Source organism: Pelodiscus sinensis, chromosome 6, assembly GCF_049634645.1.
Source record: "Pelodiscus sinensis isolate JC-2024 chromosome 6, ASM4963464v1, whole genome shotgun sequence".
In the NCBI taxonomy this organism is placed as follows: Eukaryota; Metazoa; Chordata; order Testudines; family Trionychidae; genus Pelodiscus; species Pelodiscus sinensis.
In genome coordinates, this window is record NC_134716.1 from 28515665 (window position 1) to 28537198 (window position 21534).

The 21534-nt window shown below is 43.5% G+C and overlaps 1 protein-coding gene across 2 annotated transcripts in view; it reads right to left on the bottom strand.

Annotated features, from left to right (window-relative positions):
- Positions 1-21534, bottom strand: part of RIC1 (RIC1 partner of RAB6A GEF complex) — a 128834-nt gene that overhangs the window by 22272 nt on the left and 85028 nt on the right. For both annotated transcript variants that reach the window (XM_075931611.1, XM_075931610.1), the window contains exons 15-22: positions 21428-21517; positions 19231-19391; positions 12944-13082; positions 7117-7233; positions 4277-5005; positions 3768-3926; positions 3534-3670; positions 601-887 (exon numbers count right to left, since the gene is read on the bottom strand). In XM_075931611.1, coding sequence (XP_075787726.1) covers positions 601-887; positions 3534-3670; positions 3768-3926; positions 4277-5005; positions 7117-7233; positions 12944-13082; positions 19231-19391; positions 21428-21517 — 1819 coding nt within the window. The remainder of the gene's footprint in view (positions 1-600; positions 888-3533; positions 3671-3767; positions 3927-4276; positions 5006-7116; positions 7234-12943; positions 13083-19230; positions 19392-21427; positions 21518-21534) is intronic.

The window sequence follows — 21534 nt, forward strand, 5'->3', positions numbered from 1 at the left end:
TAGACACTGGCACACAGTGAATGTGCCATCTAATATGTTTCTCTCTAGCTGCATGTAAATTCACTCGCAGTCCTAGGACAGAAACACTCACTCTAGCTTATGAAATTAAAAGATGTGTTATGGATTGCACCAAATCATATGGTCATCTTAAAAATAATATAGCTTAACTCCTCCTTCTCCATTCCCATATCAAGTGCAAATTTTATCAGGTCACAAACAAAAAACCCAGCTAAAGCTCACCCAATGCCCAACTACAACTGTGTGACATATTGATTTTAGTCAGTCTTTGGTAGAAGTTGTAGAATAGCAGTGTCCAGACTGACATGTAAGACGTCTAATTCTCTGATTTAATACAGCTAAAATACAACTGAGAGAAAATAGGAAATTTCAACAGAAGTTATAACAAAACATATTATGAAGACAGAGCTATTCTAAACAAAACCCCTTCAAAACCAGCCAAGGTAAAGAATTGTGCAGGTAATAAACCTCAACCTGTTCTTTGCTTGGGCTGAACTGAAATATAAGAGATTCAAAATTAATGGAGTCAGGGTTGCAGGAGAGAAACCTAGTCCACCAAAGTAACTCAGACGGTAACAGCACCTGTCTTGTACTTTCCGTTCTTGAAAGGTGAATTAACGGAGCAAGCTGGTATGACTGGAAATGGCCAGAGAAAATCCTTGTGTAGTTTCTTCAAGGCAATCACAAAATCCTCCACACGGGCCGCTCGGGCTCGCTCCTTACATAGCCAGCCAATCAGCTCAAAGCCTAATTGTGCAGCAAAGCAGCCAAGGTCTTTAAGCCTGATTTCCTCCAGCAGGCGTCGAGCATGACGCCACAGCATCATATCAATGTACATGTTCTCAGCACAGTCACTGTCTTTACTCCACCTGTGGACCAACACGAGAGGAGAGGTGACATTAAGACTGTAAGTACCAGGACCTGGTACTTGAAGTCTCAGCAGTAAATGCAGAGTTATTGTCACTAAGGAAGGAAGCAGCAGCCCCCCACCCCTTCTGAAGTGGCCTCTCAGAAAAAGCAAACACCAGAAGACTGTGGCACCATTAATTGCTCTCAAGTACTCCTGCCACTCCCTAAGCCCTCAGCTCCCTCTCTAAGATCCCTCCCACATATATATGGATCACCTCACTGATCCCCAGCCATCTTCACCTGGACCCCCCTCCTCCCCCAGAGTGCCATTGCCTCTGCACTCTCAACCCCTCTTCCTCCGAGCTGACCAATCCACAATTGTCCCATGCAGAACCCTTACTGTACACCTGGATCCGCCACACTAAGCCTCTAAACTCCTGGATCCTGCTGGCCTGCCTGCCCACCCCTGCTGTGCCTGGAACAGAGAGGCCAGCCCAGCCCTCTTGCTGGGTCAGGTGCAGCCTCGCCACAAAGTTCCTTCCTGGGATGGAGAGTTGTAAGGTGATTTCCTATCTCCATGAAGGGAGTGACCTGTGCTTCCCATTGTCATGCTAGAGCCTCAACATTTATTCATACATAAAAAAAATTTGGGGGTATACACATTTTTTTTTGGCTCAGAATTCCCTCAAGAATGGCAATGTCACCATGCTGTGGTACCAAGAGTCAATTCAGGACAATTAGCTGTTCAGCAAATGACTAGAGATACATGAAAAATCATGGTAGTCTTGCAAGTTTTGTGAGACATGAGCTCTGCCCTTGGTCAATATTTCTTACAAGTATTTAGTGTCTAGGATGAACTTCAAATACTGATCCAGGCAGTAAACTTGTGCTGGTGGTGGAATAGTAGCAAACTTAAAACAGGAGAGGACTGTGAAGTCTAAGAACCCATTGAAGAGAACAAGAGAGAAGTTGTTCTTATTACAGTCAGTGCTCAAATATCTACCCTTTTCCTTCCTATCAGCATTGTATCTGAGTGGGAGGGACACACTGACTTTTAAAAGAAAATGTGCATTGCTCTAGAACACAGCCGTGTCATTCTGTATCACGCAATGAGGAGAAACAGTTAATTCGAGGGAAGGGTTTTAAATCGGACTACCGATATTTAAATCCCGCGCTTGACTTGCAACTTCGGTATGCTTCATTTCCCTCCCTAGTTCGAACTAGGGGGTAAGTGTAGACATACCCTATTTATCTTAAGTTTTAAAGTGTGGATAAGCTGAATTATAACTGTTTCAATCTATTACTTCATTAAGATTATACTTGGTTATTTGATATTATGTCTAAGTTCAGCTGTTGAATTGCTCAGTTACTAGTTAGTTACTATATACTGTTAGTATCTTAAAGTGAACACCATTGTTGGTCAATGCTTAAAGATGTTTTAATTTTACACTCAGTTTTATAACTAGTCCATTCAATATATTTAACCAACTCTATTTTAATTTACTTTGTATTTCAGAATGTCATGTTTTGTTAAGAAGGTGTCTTAAGAATCACTATGCTGTATTATCCACTTTATTTATTTGTTTTTCTGACGTATATACTTTGCATAAATCTTGTTGGTTTATCTATCATTATTTCAAAGTTTTCTTTGGGGTGGCAATGTATCAAAGAATCCATGGTAAAAGTTTTGAAATGATGCACCCACAGTGCAGTCTTACTAATAATCACAATACATAAGTTTCATCTTTTGATTTAGGCTTTCCTGAACTAAAGCATGTAAGAAACAGTTAATTAGATAAATAATTCCATACTTTGTTTCCCCAATTTTGCTAACTGCTTGTTTCTTTTGATAATTTTAGTGACCATCCACCCTGTACTACCTCCTCAGGTCTTCAAAAACTTGTGTTTCTTAATTTTGTAATATTTACTATGACTCGATATTCTTGTTATCCATATAAATGTGTAACTGTTATTACACCTGCTAAGTTCTTGACCTTAGTAATATCTTGTAGCATTTTATTTGTGTAAAAGATTAAACACCATGGTTGGAAAAGTCACTTTTCTCACAGTGTTTTTAAAAATTTACAGCTTTATGCACATAAAAAGTTATGGTAGATAGAAACTGTAGCAGCCAATATCTGCTGTAAAATCAAAGGGAGAAATATTTCTTCTGCACAATTAGGTACAAAGCTCTATTACAGTTAATGGACATGTGAGTTCTCACTGTATTCTACTCCATAAGAACTTCCAGGTATCTGTGGAATCTCACAGTACAACTCTGAGGTTGCTGTCAGGGCCAAATTAAGACAATTCAGGGTCACAGGTATATCCCCACACCTATGCTGTGGCCCAGAGCTTTTCACATTTCATAGTTAAGATCAGTGGTCTAGCTCACATCCCAGAGGTACTGTTTCTGGCAGGCACTTGTCAACTTGTCTTTGCATCTACATTTGTTTTGTTTTTTAAATGGAGGTTGAAATCCTGATCTCACATGACTCCAGCAGTCAGGGCTCTAGTCATGAGGATCCCATGCCTTAATATAATCCCATTGTATAATTTGTTACAGTATAAATAGTTTGGATGAGTGGGACAGGGACTATTTTCTTTACAGTGACCCAGCCTGGTGTAGGAATCAATCACTAGTTGTACTAGGATACAAATGTTACCTTTTCCCTGATGGACCAGAAGGCATGCTCAGTGTTTTTTGTAGATTAAATTTGTTAGCAGGAAGATTCTCTGCTGATTGGGATAAACTAATGCTGCGATGTCTGAAGAACTCAAAGCCGCTACTTGAGCTGGGTTCCTACAACAAAGAAGCATATGATCGACTCAAGTCAAAACATTAGAAATCCATACTGTTTAGTGACTGACATTCAAGATTCATGATCTTCCCAACAAACCTGAGTGGTGGGTGTAGGTGGAGGAGTCTCTGATTCACCAGAACCAATGGCTTTAAGAAATCGGATCATGTGGCGGCAAAGATCCCATTTCCCCTGCTCTAGAGCAGTGTTGAACAGAAGAGTGGCATGCTGCCTACTAACTGCCGGAACCTCCATGTTCTACAAGTAACAATGCAAAATATAAAAAAGTAATAATTTGCTTCTGTAATCCAATAATTCTTTTGGAAAAATTAAGTCCCTCCCCCAGCTATAGTCTTAAAAATGAGAGTTGTAGGTAAAGGCATATTTCATGTTTTGTAAAGTGCCAGTTTTAGGGACCTATTCAGATTTAATTTGATCCCTAAACAAGATACAAATGAAGTCAGTTGCCCACCCCAAAAAGTGCATTATAGTTATTCTTAAAAATGGTTATGCCCATCATGAAACAAATAATTTAAACAAAAAAAAAAAAAGGGTACTAAATGGTCATGCCACTTCCTTTTTTAAATAAAGTAGTAGGATACTATTACCTGCAGGATAATAAGGTAAGATGCAGCTGTATCCAAGTCCTGGGCCATTAAGCACTCCTCAAATAAGTCTTTTGGGTTTCCAACAGCAGCAAAAAGGTAGTTCCACAGGGCATATTCTGTCTTCCTAGCACAATGAACAACTGTCTGCAGGAAAAGGGGGAACTCTGTAATGAACTTAGCCACAGTGGGAAGCAGAGGGTCGGGAATGGGTTCCCGCGAGGTAGCTTCTTCTTCCAACACTTCATGAAGCATCAGTTCGAGTACATGAGGAAAGTAAGGTAAAGCGGCACAAGAGTGGGCCAACAGCAAGGCTTGCTCTCCTAGGTTCCTAACCAAAAGCTGGCGCAAAATGTGATGGAGGTAGATCTGAGAGGTTCTCTCAATAATACAGAAAGGAAAGAGGACCTCCAAATGTTGTCTAGCACTGCTGTGAGCGTATAAACAGTCGTAGAGCACAGTGTCATTGACAGCACCAAGAACCAAGGCATCTTCGAACAGAACAGCCAAGGGGTATATGTTGATGTGGAAAGGCAGCATGATCCGTCTTGACAAAAAGGAATGTGGTTTGCGGTGATCCCTGGGAAACAAAGGAAGCCAGACTTTCATACCTGACCCACCACAGCTGAGCCAGAGTGCCTCCAATAAATGGCGCTTTTGTTTGTTTGCCCTGCATGTAGTCCAAACATTTTCAACCGACTGGGCTAGCACAACTGGAGCACAGAAAGGCAGCTGAAAAAAAAGATAATCTTTTAATACCTTTTTATTTGTGCCTCATCTCACTAGCATCTTTCCTTCTGCTGAAAGAGACAGCAGCATCTTCCTAAAAAGGGCCTTTCAGAAATAGATTTGTGGGTGAGGGGTGTTAACAAGTCTGATAGGAATTCACTATTGCAAAAAATACATAATTCTCTTAGTAGGCATTTCTAAAACTCTAATCAGTGCATTTAGTCAAGAAAGCACTTTGACCTATTTTGAGTACCCTCTGTCCAATGGTCCTAGGCTCACCGTGGACAGAGACTGCTCCATGGGATGACAGAGCAGCCTCTGTCTGTGGTAAGCATGGGCCCACTGTGGACAGAGGCTGCTTCACAGCAGCCTCCCCTGTCCCTCTCCCCCTGCTGCCTCTCAGAGGCAAGCGGTGTATGTGGGTGTGTGGGTGGGAGAGCTAGCTCAGCAGAGCAGGTGCTTAGGGGAGCCAGCTTTTAAGCTGTCTCCCCCCAAGCACTGGCTCCTGCCTACCCACCCCCCACCTCTGTAAGAGGCAGACAGGGAGGGCAAGCGGGTCCACATAGCTGGCACATGCGGAAAGCCAGCTTAAAAATCGGCTTCCCATGTGTATCAGTCCCACCTGCCCCCTTCACACTCCCTGCAGCTGCCTACCAGAGGCAGCAGCGCCGGGGTGTAGGGATAGGCAGATCCAGTACTTGTGCAAGCCAGTTTAAAAGCTGGCTCGTCGAGGGCACCGGCTCCTGCCTCTGCTATAGAGATAGCCAAGATGGCAAGGAGAGGTGGGGAAATGTGTGTAGTCGACAGCATTAAGTGATAAGCCCAGGCTTATTGGTTAATTGTGTGGTTGTTTACACGTTGACATCCCTACCCTAAAACTGGCAAAACACCACAGATATTTATCAGTACTGCCTTCATCATAGTTCTTTCACAAACACAGGTTGCGGTCACCCTGAGCTCACTGCTCTTCTAAAAGTGAGGACTACCAAGAAGTGTAATTCCTATGCAAATTAGCCTAGCTGCATTTTGGGCACCCAGAAAAATCCCTAGTATGAAGCCACCAAGAGGGTTCACTTTCATTCCTTACCTACCAGCTGATGCCACTGACAATTCCACTCAGAAGGCTAGTCAAATTGCCTGTTTTTAAAAACACTGGGTGTAGGTTAGAGCTTATGGATTACTGAAAAATATTTACAAGCAATAACTTAAATCTAGCCAGGCTCATATTTGTGCCCGCCACAATTTCTGAAGATTCACACAGAGATTATGAAATGTGAAAATGCTGTTCTTCATTTGAATATTCATATTGTCATACGAACAAGAACAGTCATACATTAAAAAGAATTTGTTCATTAAATTACTAGTTCTTTTTAAATTAGCCAGTGAATGATTCATGAACAGAAAAAAAGGCGGCATTTGTCAGGTAATTTATTCACAAATAATTCAACCAGCTTTAGACATGGGCATTGAAGTTTAGCTACACACTCTTTTCTAGCTCAGGACCGTCAAAACTGGCTGCATCCTAATAACTTATGGCAGGTCATGGGCAGTAAACAAAAATTCAAGGCCTGTGACCTGTCCATGACTCGTACTATATACTCCTCACTAAATCTTGGGTACTCTGGAACATGGGAAAGTGCCAGAAGCTGATGTCAGGGGGGTTGGCAGGGCTTGCAGGCTCCCTACCTGGTTCCATGCAGCTCCCTGGAATCTCACACATGCCCCTCAGCTCCTATGCAAAGGCTTCACCAGTGGGACTCTATGTGCTGCCTCCCACACCAAGAGCTAGCTCTGCAGCACCTATTGGCCTGGAACTGCAGCCAATGGGAGCTCATATGTGACACCTGTGGGTGGAAGCAGTGCACAGAGCCATGCCTCTGTCTAAGAGCCAAGGGACATACTGATGCTTCTGGGGAGCCCCTCTGAGAAGTGCTACCCAGAACCTGTACCCCCCCCCCACACCTCAACCCCCACCTTGACAGCTGCTGGGGGGCCAAGCAGCAGGTGCAAAGTGGCCCAAGACTGCCCAGCAGCCACCTCAGCTACTGCCACAAACTTGCAGTCTGACTCAACCTTTGGAAAGTATTGTGTAATCCCAAGTACATTTTACTCACAAGTTTCCTTTGGTTAGGATTGCTTTCCTTCTCTCGAATCTGGGGACCAGACCGGTCCCTTTGCACCATGATGAGTTGTCCTGCTAAGTTTAACATAATGCTTTCTGCTTCACAGGCCTGAAGAAAAGAAGTGCAAGTTACATGTAACCATAAACTTTCCTGAATCTACTTTTGCTTTCATTTGTACAGTACAGTCTCCGCATAAAATCACAGCCAAACTTATAAATTCACAAGACTAGCCCTTCCCAGTAAGCACATCTTTACAGAAAGCTTGTAAATACTAGGGATGTTAGTGTGTAACCAACCATTAATGATGAGGGTTACACTCAGTCACCTCCTGGACAGGTGGGTTTGCTGTGACAGGGAAGCAGCCATCTCCCCGGGAGCGGAGCCAGCAGAGTCTGCTGGAATGGCTCCTGGGGAGGGGGGGCTTCTCTATAGCAGAGAAGCCACCTCCCTGGGAGCCAGGCCTGGAGAGGTTGATAGCCCTGCTTCTGAGGAGGCTTCGCTGCAGGCTCTGTAGCATAAAGCTTATTTAAACCCGCAGCATGCAACCCCTGAGAATCTCAGCAGTTACACAGCTGTCTGTTTAACTGACTTTTAACATTTGTAGTTAATACTAGCTTATCAACTCTGGATACTATTCTTTTTGCCAGTCTTTCAAACCAGCTTGCATTTAAATTAGGATAGATACAAATGTTCAAGGCTTTGATCTGTTTCTTGTGGAGGGAACTATCCCATAGGCTCCCTAAAATCTCTGCTTTCCTAAGAGTAAAGCATGTAAACTGGGGATTCGTCAGGGGAGGCAAATGCTTTTTCCTGCTCTTCTTCATTTTCATCAGTTTAACTGTAAGCAGAGGTTTCAGTGTGTGACTTTCCTCAAAAAGGCTTTACGGGTATGTCTACATTAAAACCTTATACTTGCAGCTGGCCTACATCAGCTGGCTTGGGCTATGCCACTGTAAATGTGTGGAGTGGATGTGTAGGCTCAGACTGAAGCATGGGCTCAGGGACACGCCCCCTTCATGAAGTCTATACTGCAATTTTACAGCCCGTAGTCTAGCCTGTGCCCATGGAGCTGATGACTGCCAGCCAGAAGTGTGTAACTGCAATTCAGACATAACCCAGAACTGCTCTGCATAATGCCATGGTTTTAAAAATGGTATTTAATAGGAACAGCTCTGTTACTAGCTAGTAGCGAAGCACTCCCGGTGTCCTCTATACACAGCTCAATTAAAGCATAGAGGTGAGGCTGGTTACTGGATCTACCTCAGTTGTAGCAAAATAAGCTCTAGCAGCCAGGTCTCCTAGAGAATAGCACACTAGCACAGCCATTTTCAACACTCAGTTACTGGAGAGACTAGAATGTGGTGGCCAGAGAGCACAAAAAGGAAAAACCCAAAAGACTAAGTATATGTAATGAGATGTACACAATATTTTAGTTCCTTATTTTACCCAGTTACATGAATCCCATTCATTTAAGTATCCCTTGACCCTGAGAAAGCTGCAGTCTAAACTGCTTATGGTTAGGGCTAGTGACAGAGGCCCAAAGTATTCAGGGTCTTGAGATCATGGATTTTAGTGTCAGTCCATTCTGCTAACTGGGCATGCCCATCAAATGGGAGATCCTGCATAGACAGCCAAGCCTACAAGAAAAGACCCGAGAGGAGCATCACATCAAGACACCTGACACCATGCTACAAGCGTCAGTGTCAGCCACGTCCAACGCAGCCTGCCCTAGGTGCTGCGGAGCCTTTGTCCAAGATGGTCCTGCACTCCTTCCATGAGGACTCTGGGGGGGGGGGGGGGCGGGCTCCAACGTGAAGATGGCCTGCCCCATTCTGAAATCACATCCAAAGAGGGCGTGATAATCAGTCACCCACAGCTGAAGGATGAATAACCCTTTCTCCCAAACCAATTAAGACTCTAGAGTCTTTATTTTTAGGGGTGGCACCTGGTTGACCCTGCTGCTCACTCCCTGTGGTTCACGGCCTCCACCACCAGGCAATTGGGAGCTGGCATGAATTACTTGCATTCCACCCTTTCTGAGATGGGGAAAGGAAGGACATCATCTGCCATACGGCAGTTATAATTTCAGTGACTCCTAAGGGCAAAGCAACTCTGACCAGGGCCACTGAGCAAAGGACAAAGAGGGCGTCTGTAGATTCCTCCAACTCCTCTGCCTGCAGGCTGAGACTAGCAGCCACCCTCTTTAACAGCTCTTGATAAACTATAGCATCACCCTGAGGAACTCCCACAAAGGTCTCATCTGGCAATGAGGAGGGTGCCTGAGCCAAGGGGTCTTCCTCCACCATTGGTGGCCAGTGGCCTGCTTATCCGTCTTCCTGCGGGCCAAGAAAATGCCCACCACGGAAGCTTCCAGTGCAGCCAGTAGAAGCAGACGGTCTCTCCAAAGCCCTGGTAACAGTGAACTGCATGGGAAGACTGGGAGAAACCCCACATATCCCAGGGGTACCACTGCCATTTGTGACCATGGGCCCACATGCTGCATCAACAGTGCCGGCTGCAGTGCTGTCACTGGAGCCCATCCTGCTAGCAAGGAACCTTGCTCTGAGGCCAGGATGGCAGAGCAGTCACTACCTTGCAATCAGAACACAGCATGAGGGCTCCTCTCCAACCAGTGCCAGCCGCTCCCAATTCAGGCAGAGCTGCATGATGAGAAATCCTTAAAGTGGGGTCTTGGTGCCTGTGATCTACACCGAGCACTCAACAACTAGCATCATGATGTCAAGCAGGACTGGGAGGAGTGATCTTGGTGCCACAAAGATGCACATTCCAGCAAAATCAGCCTGGGAAACCAGCGCTGATCAAGGGAATGGTACCAACTTCCAGTTCTTTCCCACAAATGATACCAGAGCCCCTACCTCGACTCTCATACTTTTTCTGGGGGATGTGTGCCTCTCAAGGTCTGCGTCCTGACACTTGCCTTGAGCCTGACTGTCCTGCTCCCAAGTCTGGAGACCGCACTGGGCTAAGGAATTTCTGCCTCAGTCAGAAATGCACTTGCTCCAAGGGCACGATCATTGGTGTAAGGTTCCCCGCTAAGGGAGCGCTGCCTCAGTGGGGACCACGATGGTCCTTTGAGACCGGGAACCCATGGAGACTGGTGAGGGTGGTAAGGATGTAAAGGGGCAACCAGTTACCCAGTAAGCATCACCCTTACTGGGTGATTCTTACCAGTAACTGGTTAACTCGCAGCCCAGCTGGGCTGAAGCAGCCCCACCTGCAGTGCAGTGGGCCCAACACAGCCTGAGCTGTGCAGCAGGCTTAGCTGGTCTAGAGAAGCCCCCTTTCAAATCGCTCTATGGGCCAGGGAGCTGCTCCAAGATTAACTGATTAACCTCTGAAGGGACAGTTTACATCCCTAGTGGGCAGCACGAGGAAGGACATAATATCATGCTATGCTTGTAGGGCCTCCAGTGTGGAGGCACATGGAGCTAGCAAGGATAACTGTCACTGTTTGGGGAGGCTGGTGGGGACTGGGTTGGGCTGCTCTGCTCAGCGTGAACTATGGCTCTCAAACCCAGCAGAGGTGGAGAACTGCACAGTATAGGACCTTGATATCTCCCCCAAACTTATCCTGTCCGAGTTAAAACCGAAGCTCTTCCTCTCCCAGACTGCTTAGGCTTTTGCATTGGAACCACAGGACAAGACCAGTGCTAGCTGGCAGACTGTACTGGTGGGCACTGCATACTGACACCGCAGCGCTCGGTGCTGAATCAAGAGCGCTGCTGCAGCATCAGGGCAAGCGCAGATCCCATAACATGGGCTTTGAGCCACAAGTCTCCTTTAGTCCTGGGCCTGAAGCAATTGCAAAGTCTACATTTATCAGTGATGTGTCCTTTGTCCAAGTGCCATAAACAGCTAGTGCGTGGCTTGCTAATGGGCATTCGCCTCCTGCAACGATGACACTGCTTAAAGCCTGCAGACCAAGATGTGCCACATCCTGAGGCCAAGTCCCAGGATGGGGGGGGGGGGGGAGGTAGGAAACGACTAATAAGTGACTAAGTACTGTAGGGTTTTAAACTACAACAGAGGGAAGCTTAACTACAAACAACTAGAAGAACAAGGACAATTTAGCTGCAACAGCACAGTTTCAAGAGTCATCACGGGCAGCAAAAAGGAACTGAGGGTGGGAGGAGCCTGCAGTGCCCTATATACTCCAGTATGTGCACACCTCTCCTATGGATACTGCAGAGGGAAACAACTTCTGGTATTCGTGCACGTGGTAACCACACACCCCTAAGTTCAAGAGACATGAGCAAGCATTCAAAGAAGAAGCCACACAACTAGAGAACAGGAAGGTGGATTCCTTTTTGTGGGAGGCATCAGCATCAGAATTTTTAATCAAGACTTGACTGCAGGGACTTCATAGTTAACGCTAGGTCTAGAGAAAAACAGCTTAATTTTTATATTCAAGAGTAATGTACAGAGCTGGCAATTAGAACAAATATCTTTTTACTTGTAAATTCAACTAATTTGGTATGGAATTTCTTGACATAAAAACAATCAGGGAACCAGCCTGCAATGTAATTCTCCCATCCATAGACACGCACTTAATCTTAAATATAGAATACGATGCTGACACTAGGATCTCTGAAAACTTTTTCTTTTACACTTAAATCAAACTGCTTGACAGCTTACATGCTATCATGTATTAAGCCAACATCCAGTTTTTATGAGGCTAGAAGGACCTGCATAGTAGATTCTCAGCATCTGGGACGCAGGCTGAATTTGATCTTTTGCTTATGAATATTTTCTTGCAGGTAGCTAAGAATGGCAAGAAACAGTGTCTTATAGCTTATGATGATTTAGAATGTGTAATGCAACTTAAGCATTGTACACAGGAAGAACAAAATGCAAGAAGCATCTCAGAGCAAAGCAGGAAGTGAATCAATGATGGGCCAGGATCAAGGGCACTAGCCATACAATTCCCTGTTCCAGCACAGAATTCTTGGGCAAGATACTGTGCCACTGTGGGTATACCTTCACAGCAGCTAGGAGTGCGCCTCTCAGCACTAACATTCAGGCTTGCGCTAGCTCAAGAAGAGCTAGCATGCTAAAATGCTAATGTAGATATTGTGGCCTGGACCAGCTACCCAAATAAAGCCCACCTGATCCTCTAGATATATACACTGATGGCTAGCCCATGTTGTAACATCCACATTGCTTGAGCTAGTGCATTAAATATTGCCGAGCTAACGTTCATTTTCCAAAGCTGGGAAGCACACACCAACTGCAGTGTAAATCTTCTGTGCTTCAGTTTCTCACTTGTATAATAGCTGCTTCACTGTCTCACGGGGTGTTGTGAGGATAAGCACATTACAAATTTGAGACATTCCAGTACTATGGTAACAATAAGTACCTAAGATGAAAAGTTGGTCCAATAAAAATATATTGTTGAGGACTCAACAGCTCCTTCAGATAGCTTTATTGCCTGATTGACTTTGGTAGATAATCTCAGAAAGATGCACCTTCTGTGTGTCCAGGGTTCTACATTTTAGAAAAGGGTTCCAAACTATTCTAGAACATGCAAAGAATTTTATGGGCCCTGATCCAGAAAATGCGTATTTCAGACCCACAGCTATTTAATAGTTAAATATATCCCAGGTTTGTTTTTGTTTTGATTCTTTTGGGCTTCTATTTTATAAATATTTGGAAAACATCTTCAAAATAACTCTCTGTTGCTGTTGTCTGAAACTAACACTTAGATAGAACTTTTAAAACTAAACTACCAATTCCAAGACTATCAACAGTTATTTTTTACTATATTTCAGCCACTAATAGATATTGGAAAGACTCATACCTGCTGTGGCATTTTCAAGCTGATGCCAGTCTCTGTTCTCACTGATGTCAGAGTTACAGAAACTACAAGGAAAGGATGAGGAATGTAACGAGACATGGATACCTCCTGGAGAACCTGAATACTGGCAGTAGGGTTAGGACTGTAAAAGGGAAAAAACAGGTGCTGAACACATCTCCTCTAACAGTAATTAATGGAAAATTACAGCTAGTTTCTAAACCCATAGGGTGTGTCTACACAGCAGCATTATTTCCGAACAACAAATTACAGTGTTGAATTTCCAAAACAACAATGAACGCGCCTACACAATAATTCCATTATTTAAAAATATGTTTGAAATAATGAACAGCTTATTCCAACTTCTGTAAATCTCATTCCACAAGGAATAACACCTATTCCAAAATACCTATTTCGTAGATGCTTCACTGCTGCTATTTCAAAATAGCTCCTTCCCACGGCCATTCAAAGCCTCCTGGGGCTCTAAATCAAGGTAGCATGTTCACATTAGGGAAACCTGCCTTGCACTAATTTTCAGGCTTCCCTGTAGTATAGACGTGCTATTTTGAAATAAGCTATTTCAGAGCATTTCTTCTGGAATAGCTTATTTTGAAATAAGCATGCTGTGTAGACATACCCTTAATGACCAAAAAAATACTCATTTAACCTCAGGCAGCAGAGCTTTTACAAGAAACCACAACAATTTTCCCTTAAACTGTGAAACTGTACCTAGGCCACTCCTCTGAACTGAGCAAAGTTACATTAATAAACCCACTAGAAGTCTTATCTGGCATTACTTGGATCCTTAAACTCAGTTAATTTTTTGTTTTAGGAAAATAAATGTTGGGGCTGGAGATAAGGGGCTCTGTACAGGCTGCCCTGGGGAGACAGGACTTGCCCAACCCTCTCACTGCGACAGCTTGGGGCAGGTGAGAAACACCTCTCATGGCTGCTGCAGAACCAGCATGCACAACTGAGGGAGGGCTGCACGTCCCCTGGCTGGGGCAGGTCCAGGTTCATCTACTGCCTGCACTCCCCAACCAGAGTGAAGAATCCAGCAAACTATGCCATTTCTCCTGGCTCCCTGATGAAAGGCAACAGCCATCAACATCCCCGTATGAACCGGGGAGGAGGAGAGCTTCAGCTCGCTGGCCCTTGCTAAAAGGCATCTCAGGGGTAGGAGGCTCGGGACTGAGGCAGTCCTGGAGGGTGGAGGCATACCCAGCCAGCCCCTTTCACCTGTCTGGTGATTCTGTCTCTTTTCTGTACGGCTTTATGAGAAGTAATCCCATTCCAGGCACATCCCATTTTCCTGGCACAACCTTACCTTGCTTTAAGTAATCCTAGATCTTGCTGTTTGTGAGTCCTTGAACAGGCAGACAGACTCTCTCAGATATATAGATTAGGCTGCTTTATCGAATCTTGATAATTTATGAGAACACAGGAAGAAAGAGCAAAGTGCTCAAGAATGTACCTCAATAGTGATAACTTTAATCTGGGTTTCTCTGAACAATGCATTGGGACAATTCTCCTCCAAGTCAGAAAACATTTATCTCCCTCCCCACTGATTAAGGTTCCTTATCTCAGATTTCAATGCAGGTGACAATATTGTGGACAACTCCATCCACCTAAACCAGTGTTTCTCAACCAGTGGTACGAGTATCCTTTGGGGTACTTGAGAGAAGTCTGGGGGGTACGTCAACATAGCTGAAATTTGGAGAAAACTGAATTTTTGTTTTAAGTTTTACAGCACTTTATTATTTTTGTACTTTTTAAACCCAAAAATTTCATTGCCCGTTCGGCTACGATTAAGTTGTTTAAATAAATGTGTTGCAATGGCAGAAAATTTTGTGTGTGTGTCTGAAAAATATAGGTACTGGGGATACTTACAGTTTTTTAAAGAGGTACTTTATTTAAAAAAAAAAAAGGTTGAGAAACACTGATCTAGACTGCTTCAATAAGTTATCCAAGTCTCTCTACACTCTCTCTTGTTCTGGTTCTAATCCTTCACACCAAATGGTTCTGCCTTCTGTCCTACAGCTTCCTCTCCACCAAGACTTTTCCTCCTACATGGAGTTAAGATTTACTTTTCACACCCTTCCTGTCACACTATCCTTCCTCTCCCTTTAATCTTAATTTCCACTTTTATGGTGATGATTCAAGTGTACGTATGTGCCTTTGATGACTCCTGTCTACACTGGTAAGAGATGGGGCATTATTTCAAGTTCTTTGGCTAAGTATCTGAGACCAAAATTTTTATGGGCTGGAAAGCCATTCTTGGGCATTTTGCTTTTCAAGTTAAAACATTTTCACTATTCACTTTCTGTAACCTTACCCACCCTGATTCAGATCTCACCTATTCCCTGTTTGCTATGCTATAAATCTATCTACAATACGAGCAGCTCTATAACACTGAGCACATTTGTTACCACTGTGATGCCACCTCCTGTGATATCCCCATGGTCTTATCTTTTCTTGTCCTTACAGCTACCTTCTTTTATCGCCTCCCAGTACTCAGCTTAGACTGTGGGCACATAAAGAGTAATTCTCAACTCCATTCTCCAGCAGCTCCACCAGTTCCTATTTGTTTAACACAACCCTGAAACACTGATGTTTTTAAAGTCTCCATGGAACTACTCTCACCCATCGCATGTACTCATCATTCTACCTGAGTGCTCCATCAGGTACCGATCTCTGTAGCTCCTCCAAACAATGGAAGTGTCTCTCACATCACCTGGAACAATCTTCCTGTATCCCAAAGCCACTCCCAGTTCACACAACAAATCATCGGGGGGGGGGGGGGGGGGGGGGAGGGCAGAAAAGCTAGTAGTCCTGACCTCTACTTCTTTGCAGACATGCAGTCTGGATTTTAAATTGCCATGATAGAAGAGGAAGAGAAAGAAATTAGAAGGGAAAAAGTAATTAATTGAAACCCATAGCTAGAAAACCTCTTTTCTATGGGAATCTTGTAGTGCCTTAAATAGTGGACCCACTTTTAGGTCATGAATCCTGTATCTGTTGCAGAAACTACAGCTCCACCTGAGCATTCACACACAGGACAAGTTTCTCTCCTTTACATTTACTTATTTATTCAGAGGTTCAAGTATCTTCAAATTTCTAAATAAAAGCCTGCACTGAAAAGAGGGATTTCATGCTGTAGGTTTTCTGAAAAAAATATCAAGTAAGCCAAAGTAGCGGCTACATAAGCTCTACACAGTCTAGATTTTTAAAACAACCCAGTTCACTTCCTGAAAGGGACAAACTATAGCATTTAGAATTCACTGGAAAAAAAAAAAAAACCTCAATAAAACCTGCTCTTATTAACAGACCATATCCATTCACACATGATTCTTCATATCCTTTCTTGAGAAACATTTAGAACCCTTAGAATTCTCTTCATTCTAGACACACCAAATCTCGAAAAGATTTTGTATCACTGTTACATCCAGTAAAGCAATATAATGTGAATACAGATATTTGCTCAGACAGAATAATGGGACATTTGCTCTGGATTGCAGAAGCAAGTTCCATTCTGACAAACTATTAAACACTAGCACTCGAATTTCTAAAAAAGAATGTATATTCAATTTCTGAAATCTTATTGCCTTACCTAAATAAAGCTTTCTAAAGTAACAAAAAAAAGTCTGACTGATCTTTAAGTGCTACACGATTAGTAATAAAACCTCTCTTTTGCTGCACCTTAAATGTCAAAATGTACAACTGTCTTCTGGCCCTGACCATTTCCTCTAATTTTCTATAGTGAATGCAATGTAAAACAGAAATTAAACAGAATTAACTAGTGGGTACAGTTAGATGTTTTTAAAATTCTCCATTTAAAAAAGAGCTTTACAGATTTTGTAATGTTACTTGTTAACAGCTTAAATAATCACAGGTCTGCTTAGAGGTTTTATAAATTATTAAATTTGTACATAGTTTTCACACACATGTTTATGCTAAAAATAAAAGGACACTTAAAAGCTACAATTTCAAACATCAAGGAGTGGGCTGGAACTCAACACATCTAGAGATACAGATACTTAAAATCAGCTAAGCAATAGTAATTGCAAACATAATCAGTCCATCTACCATCTTCCTCTAGTACAGAGGTGGGCATTAATTTTATGGGGGGCCACTCCAAGAATTTGGTAAATGGCCAAGGCTGCACCCTTCCATGATATGCAGGAGACTGGGATGCAGGTTGGGTGCAGAAGGGAACTCTGAGTAAGAGACTGTGGTGGAGGAGGGGGTTGTGACCTGGGGCAGGAGATGGGAGTATGCAAGGGGACCGGCTGCCATGTGCAGGCTCTGGCCAGGAGGCATTCTATTGTAATCTCAACGTGTGATACAGGTCCGAAGAGAAAAACTCTAGAAGCTCAGGCTATTTTCCCCTAACCAGCTAGATTGGGCCAAGTTTTCAAAAGTGCCTCAAATTCTGTCACCCTTTTTGGTATGTGCACATTTCAAGTGCTGTAACCTGCACATAAATTGTGTGAAAGTGACAAACTTCCAAAAAGTTTCTGAGTTGGCGTGTGTACATGCAAGTCTCCAAATATGCAAATCCATTCATCCACCTTTTGAGCATTATCCTTTACGTAGAGGTGACAGAATTGCGAAAAATGAACGCTATGTTTTGAAAAGTTGTCTCAATAAGTCTCTTGATGAATCTTCAGCCTAACAGTTCATCAAAGAAAGATACTCCTGTACCTATATATTTGAGAGAGTTTGTGTCTGTCGATCCATCTGTGTGTTCAAGAACTCCTCCTAAATGGTTAGAGGTAGGATCACCAAATTAGGCATACAGCTTCCTCTTATTATAACCTAAAGCAAGGTCAGTGTTTGGTTGTGCCAGGAAAACAGGATGTGCCTTCTCATAAAACCTTACAGAAAATAGAATCACAAGACAGGTGAAAGGGGCACTTCTCTACCACTATCCAGTACTACGCTTGCCTTGAGCCTCCCTTCCATCTGTACAGGAACATTACAGGCTGTTCCCCTTCATCAGGGAGCAAGGGAATAGTTTGCTGCATTCCTCACTCTGGTAGGGGCAGATGAACCTGGATCTGCCTCAGCCGAGGGACATGCTCCCCCCCACAGCTCAGCTGTACCCACTGGATCTGCAGCGGCCTTAGAAAGGCACTTCTCACCTGGCTCCAAGCTTCTGCAGAGAAAGAACACTGCAGTAGTCCTCTCCCCCCAGAGCAGCCTGCATACTGAACCCCTCATCCTCATCCCCACCCCAGAGCAATGATTTAAATGAAGCATGTACATTTTCATTTTATTTTCCAAAAAGCAAAACGTGAATCAAAGACCCGAGCAACACCAGGTACATTTTCTAGTCTACTATATATTTGAGAGAGTTTGTTTCCCCCTTGGTTTGTTCAAGAACTCCTGCTAAACGAGAAGAGCTAGGACCACCAAATTTGGTATGTAGCTTCCTCTCAGAGGAACTTAAAGCAAGATGAAGGTTTGGCTGTGCCGGGACAATGGGATATGCATGCAATGGGATTGTTTCTCATCAAATGGAAAGGGAGAGGTGTGATAGCAGGAACAATTTTACCCCAGAATGCCCACGGGGGGTAAGCAAGCACTCCTGCCCTGGGGAAGCAGCTGCCAGCTGGGCAATGTGGACCCCACTACAGCAGCCAGTCCCAGGGAGCCACTGCCGGCTGGGCAGCAAGGTCCTGCTATGGACCACCCCAGGTAGGTGGCGCCCACGCCCAAGCTCCCCTCCCCCAACTAGGGATGTAAGCGACTAATCGACTATTCGACAAGCAGAAGCTTATGGGATAGTCCACTAGTGATGCGACTAGTCACATCGCACCCCGCATTGCTGCCTCTATCAGAAAGAGGCAGCAGGGGTGGGAGGAAGCCAGTTTAAGAGTTGGCTCCCTCCCAGCTCCAGCTCCGTGAGGGGAGGCAGCGGCGCAGTGGCAGCATTTCAAAGATTGAAGCGCTGCGGGGAGCCCGGGGCCAGCAGGGGTTCTTGTACATTTCAAAGGTGGAACATGGTGCTAGTACTTATCAACTAATTGAACAGTCGATGGAAATCCCATCAACTATTCAATTAGTTAATTAATCAAAATGTAACATCCCTACCCTCAATCTGTACCCCCCTAATTTCCAGACTCCTCCCTTGAGCCTTCCACATCCCTAAGTCTCTGCCCTGACTCCCGCACCTCCCACACTACCAGACCTTCGCCCCTCCATAAGGACCCAAAAAATGCCAGGTCAATGTGCTAGCTGTTATAAAAAGGGGCAAAATAATTTTATAGATTTGCTCCAATCATACTCACCAATCAGGTCGTCTTTCAATACTATAAAGGCAAATTGAACAATCTGCTCTAAACAATATTACTATGTCCCGGAAGACACTGAGTAGTAACGTTTCTGCCTGCACTTTGGTGACATGTGCAAATGCATTATCCAGATTGGATGTTCGCAGGTAGATTCTTAGCTGTGATGACAATTAAATGGTTTAAACAAGAGTTCTTTTACTGTAAACAACATCAACATAACAAATATTTCAACAACAGATCCATTATAAATGTCTCATATAGATGTTTAAGGTATGGTTCTCAGAGTCCTAGCAAGGCACTTTAGGATGCAGTTTTTACATTGTATATTCATCTGAGAGCTTAACTGGTAGTTTTATGGTACTTATATCAACAATAAGTTAAAAACTGACCCAATTATAAAGTGGCAGGACTTGAACAAAGAAAGATTTTTATGTTCCACAATTTTTTTAAAAAAAGGAGGAAAATTCCTAGTCACTGCCCCAACCAACTGAAGAGTTACACAAGATTCCCCCCCCCCCCACACACACACACACACAAACACGCGCCTCTATATTTAGAAACACAAAAACCTTTTGTGATGGGATATTCCATATGTTTTATGAAAATACACTTCCTTTTGGGTGTGTCTAGACTACAGGGTTTTGTCGTCAAAAATGGACTTTTGTCGACAAAACTAAACCTGCATCTACACTACCGCTGAGTTCTGTCGACATAATGTCGACAGAACTCAGCAGTTTTGTCGATGCTGGTAAAACTCATTTTACGAGGAATAACGCCTTTTGTCGACAGAGTTCTGTCAACAGAAGGCGTTATCGCATCTAAACTGTCCTTTGCGTCTACACTGCCATGTCGACAAAGCAGCTTGCTTTGTCGACAGAACTGAATGTAATCTAGACGCTCTTTGTCGACAGAAGCTTTGTCGACACTATCTGTCAACAAAACTTCTGTCGATAAAAGCCTGTAGTCTAGACATACCCTTTATGAATACGGCAACCCTAACCAAGATGACTGCTGGAAATATGTAAAACTGAATGAGAAGGATTGAGTCCAGATTGAAAGGCTTTCCGGAAGCTTATCAGAACAACTTTGAGGATGAGATATTACATGAAACCAGTTACTCGGTGTATTAAACTTAGCTTGCATTTATATTTTGTTTTGTTTAGTGACCTACATTCTGTCTTCCCTTATGAGCATTAGTGGCGAGGAGTCCTGTGGCACCTTATAGACTAACTGAAGTGTAGGAGCATAAGCTTCGTGGACAAAGACCCACTTCGTCAGATGCATGTAGTCATCATGACTACATGCATCTGACGAAGTGGGTCTTTGCCCACAAAAGCTTATGCTCTCCTACACTTCAGTTAGTCTATAAGGTGCCACAGGACTCCTCGCCGCTTTTGCAGATTCAGACTAACACGGCTACGCCTCTGATACTTATGAGCATTGAAATCCTACCTTTTATACTTAATAAAAATCACTTTTGGTTTATTACTAAATCCAGTGTATGTAATTGTTACCAGGTGAGGAATAAGAGGAGAGAGAGGCAAAGAGTCTGTGTGTATCTTTCTTTACCCTGAGAAAGAGGGGCAAACATGAATTTACCCCACACAAACCTTTACACAGAGTAAGATAGATTTATCTGGGGCTCAGGTCCCATTGGGGAAGTACATCTAGGTGCTGATGTAAGTCCCTTTGGCTGAGCCTTTCCAGAGCGGAGTATTATACTGTACAGGACTGTGACCCTATCTGTGTCACTGCTGGAGGCAGCTCAACGACCTGGCTCAGCAGGAGAGTTGAATGGCACAAAGGAGGGCAGAAAGGTGGGTTTGATGGTAATTTAGCACATTCAGGGACCAAGGGGCCCCCAGCAACAACACCCATCACAACTTTATGCCAGCATTTAAAATTGTGTCACATTTCTAAGGACCATGAATATATGCTTTTATGTTGTCTTAACATGCAAATGGCTTTTAATGTCAATGCATTACTTTTCCACAAGTTATTAGTTAAGCAAGTATTGATGCAAGGCAGAATCAAAATACTCCAAATATTGAGGCCTGAATGAAAGAAACTTATATTAGCGGAGATTCCTGTAGTTCTGTTTGTGTTTTCCTGTTCATAAAATTAATTTTGAACTTGCCTACTATTTAAATAAAATAACACTTGAATAGCTTGCTTGAAGAAATGAAAGTCTCACCTCTTCTTGGCGATCACTTAAATTATAACATGCAAGAACAATGAAATCATTCCACCAGGCTATGCCGCCTGTTACGATCATATTCTGTTCCTTAAAATAAAATAAAA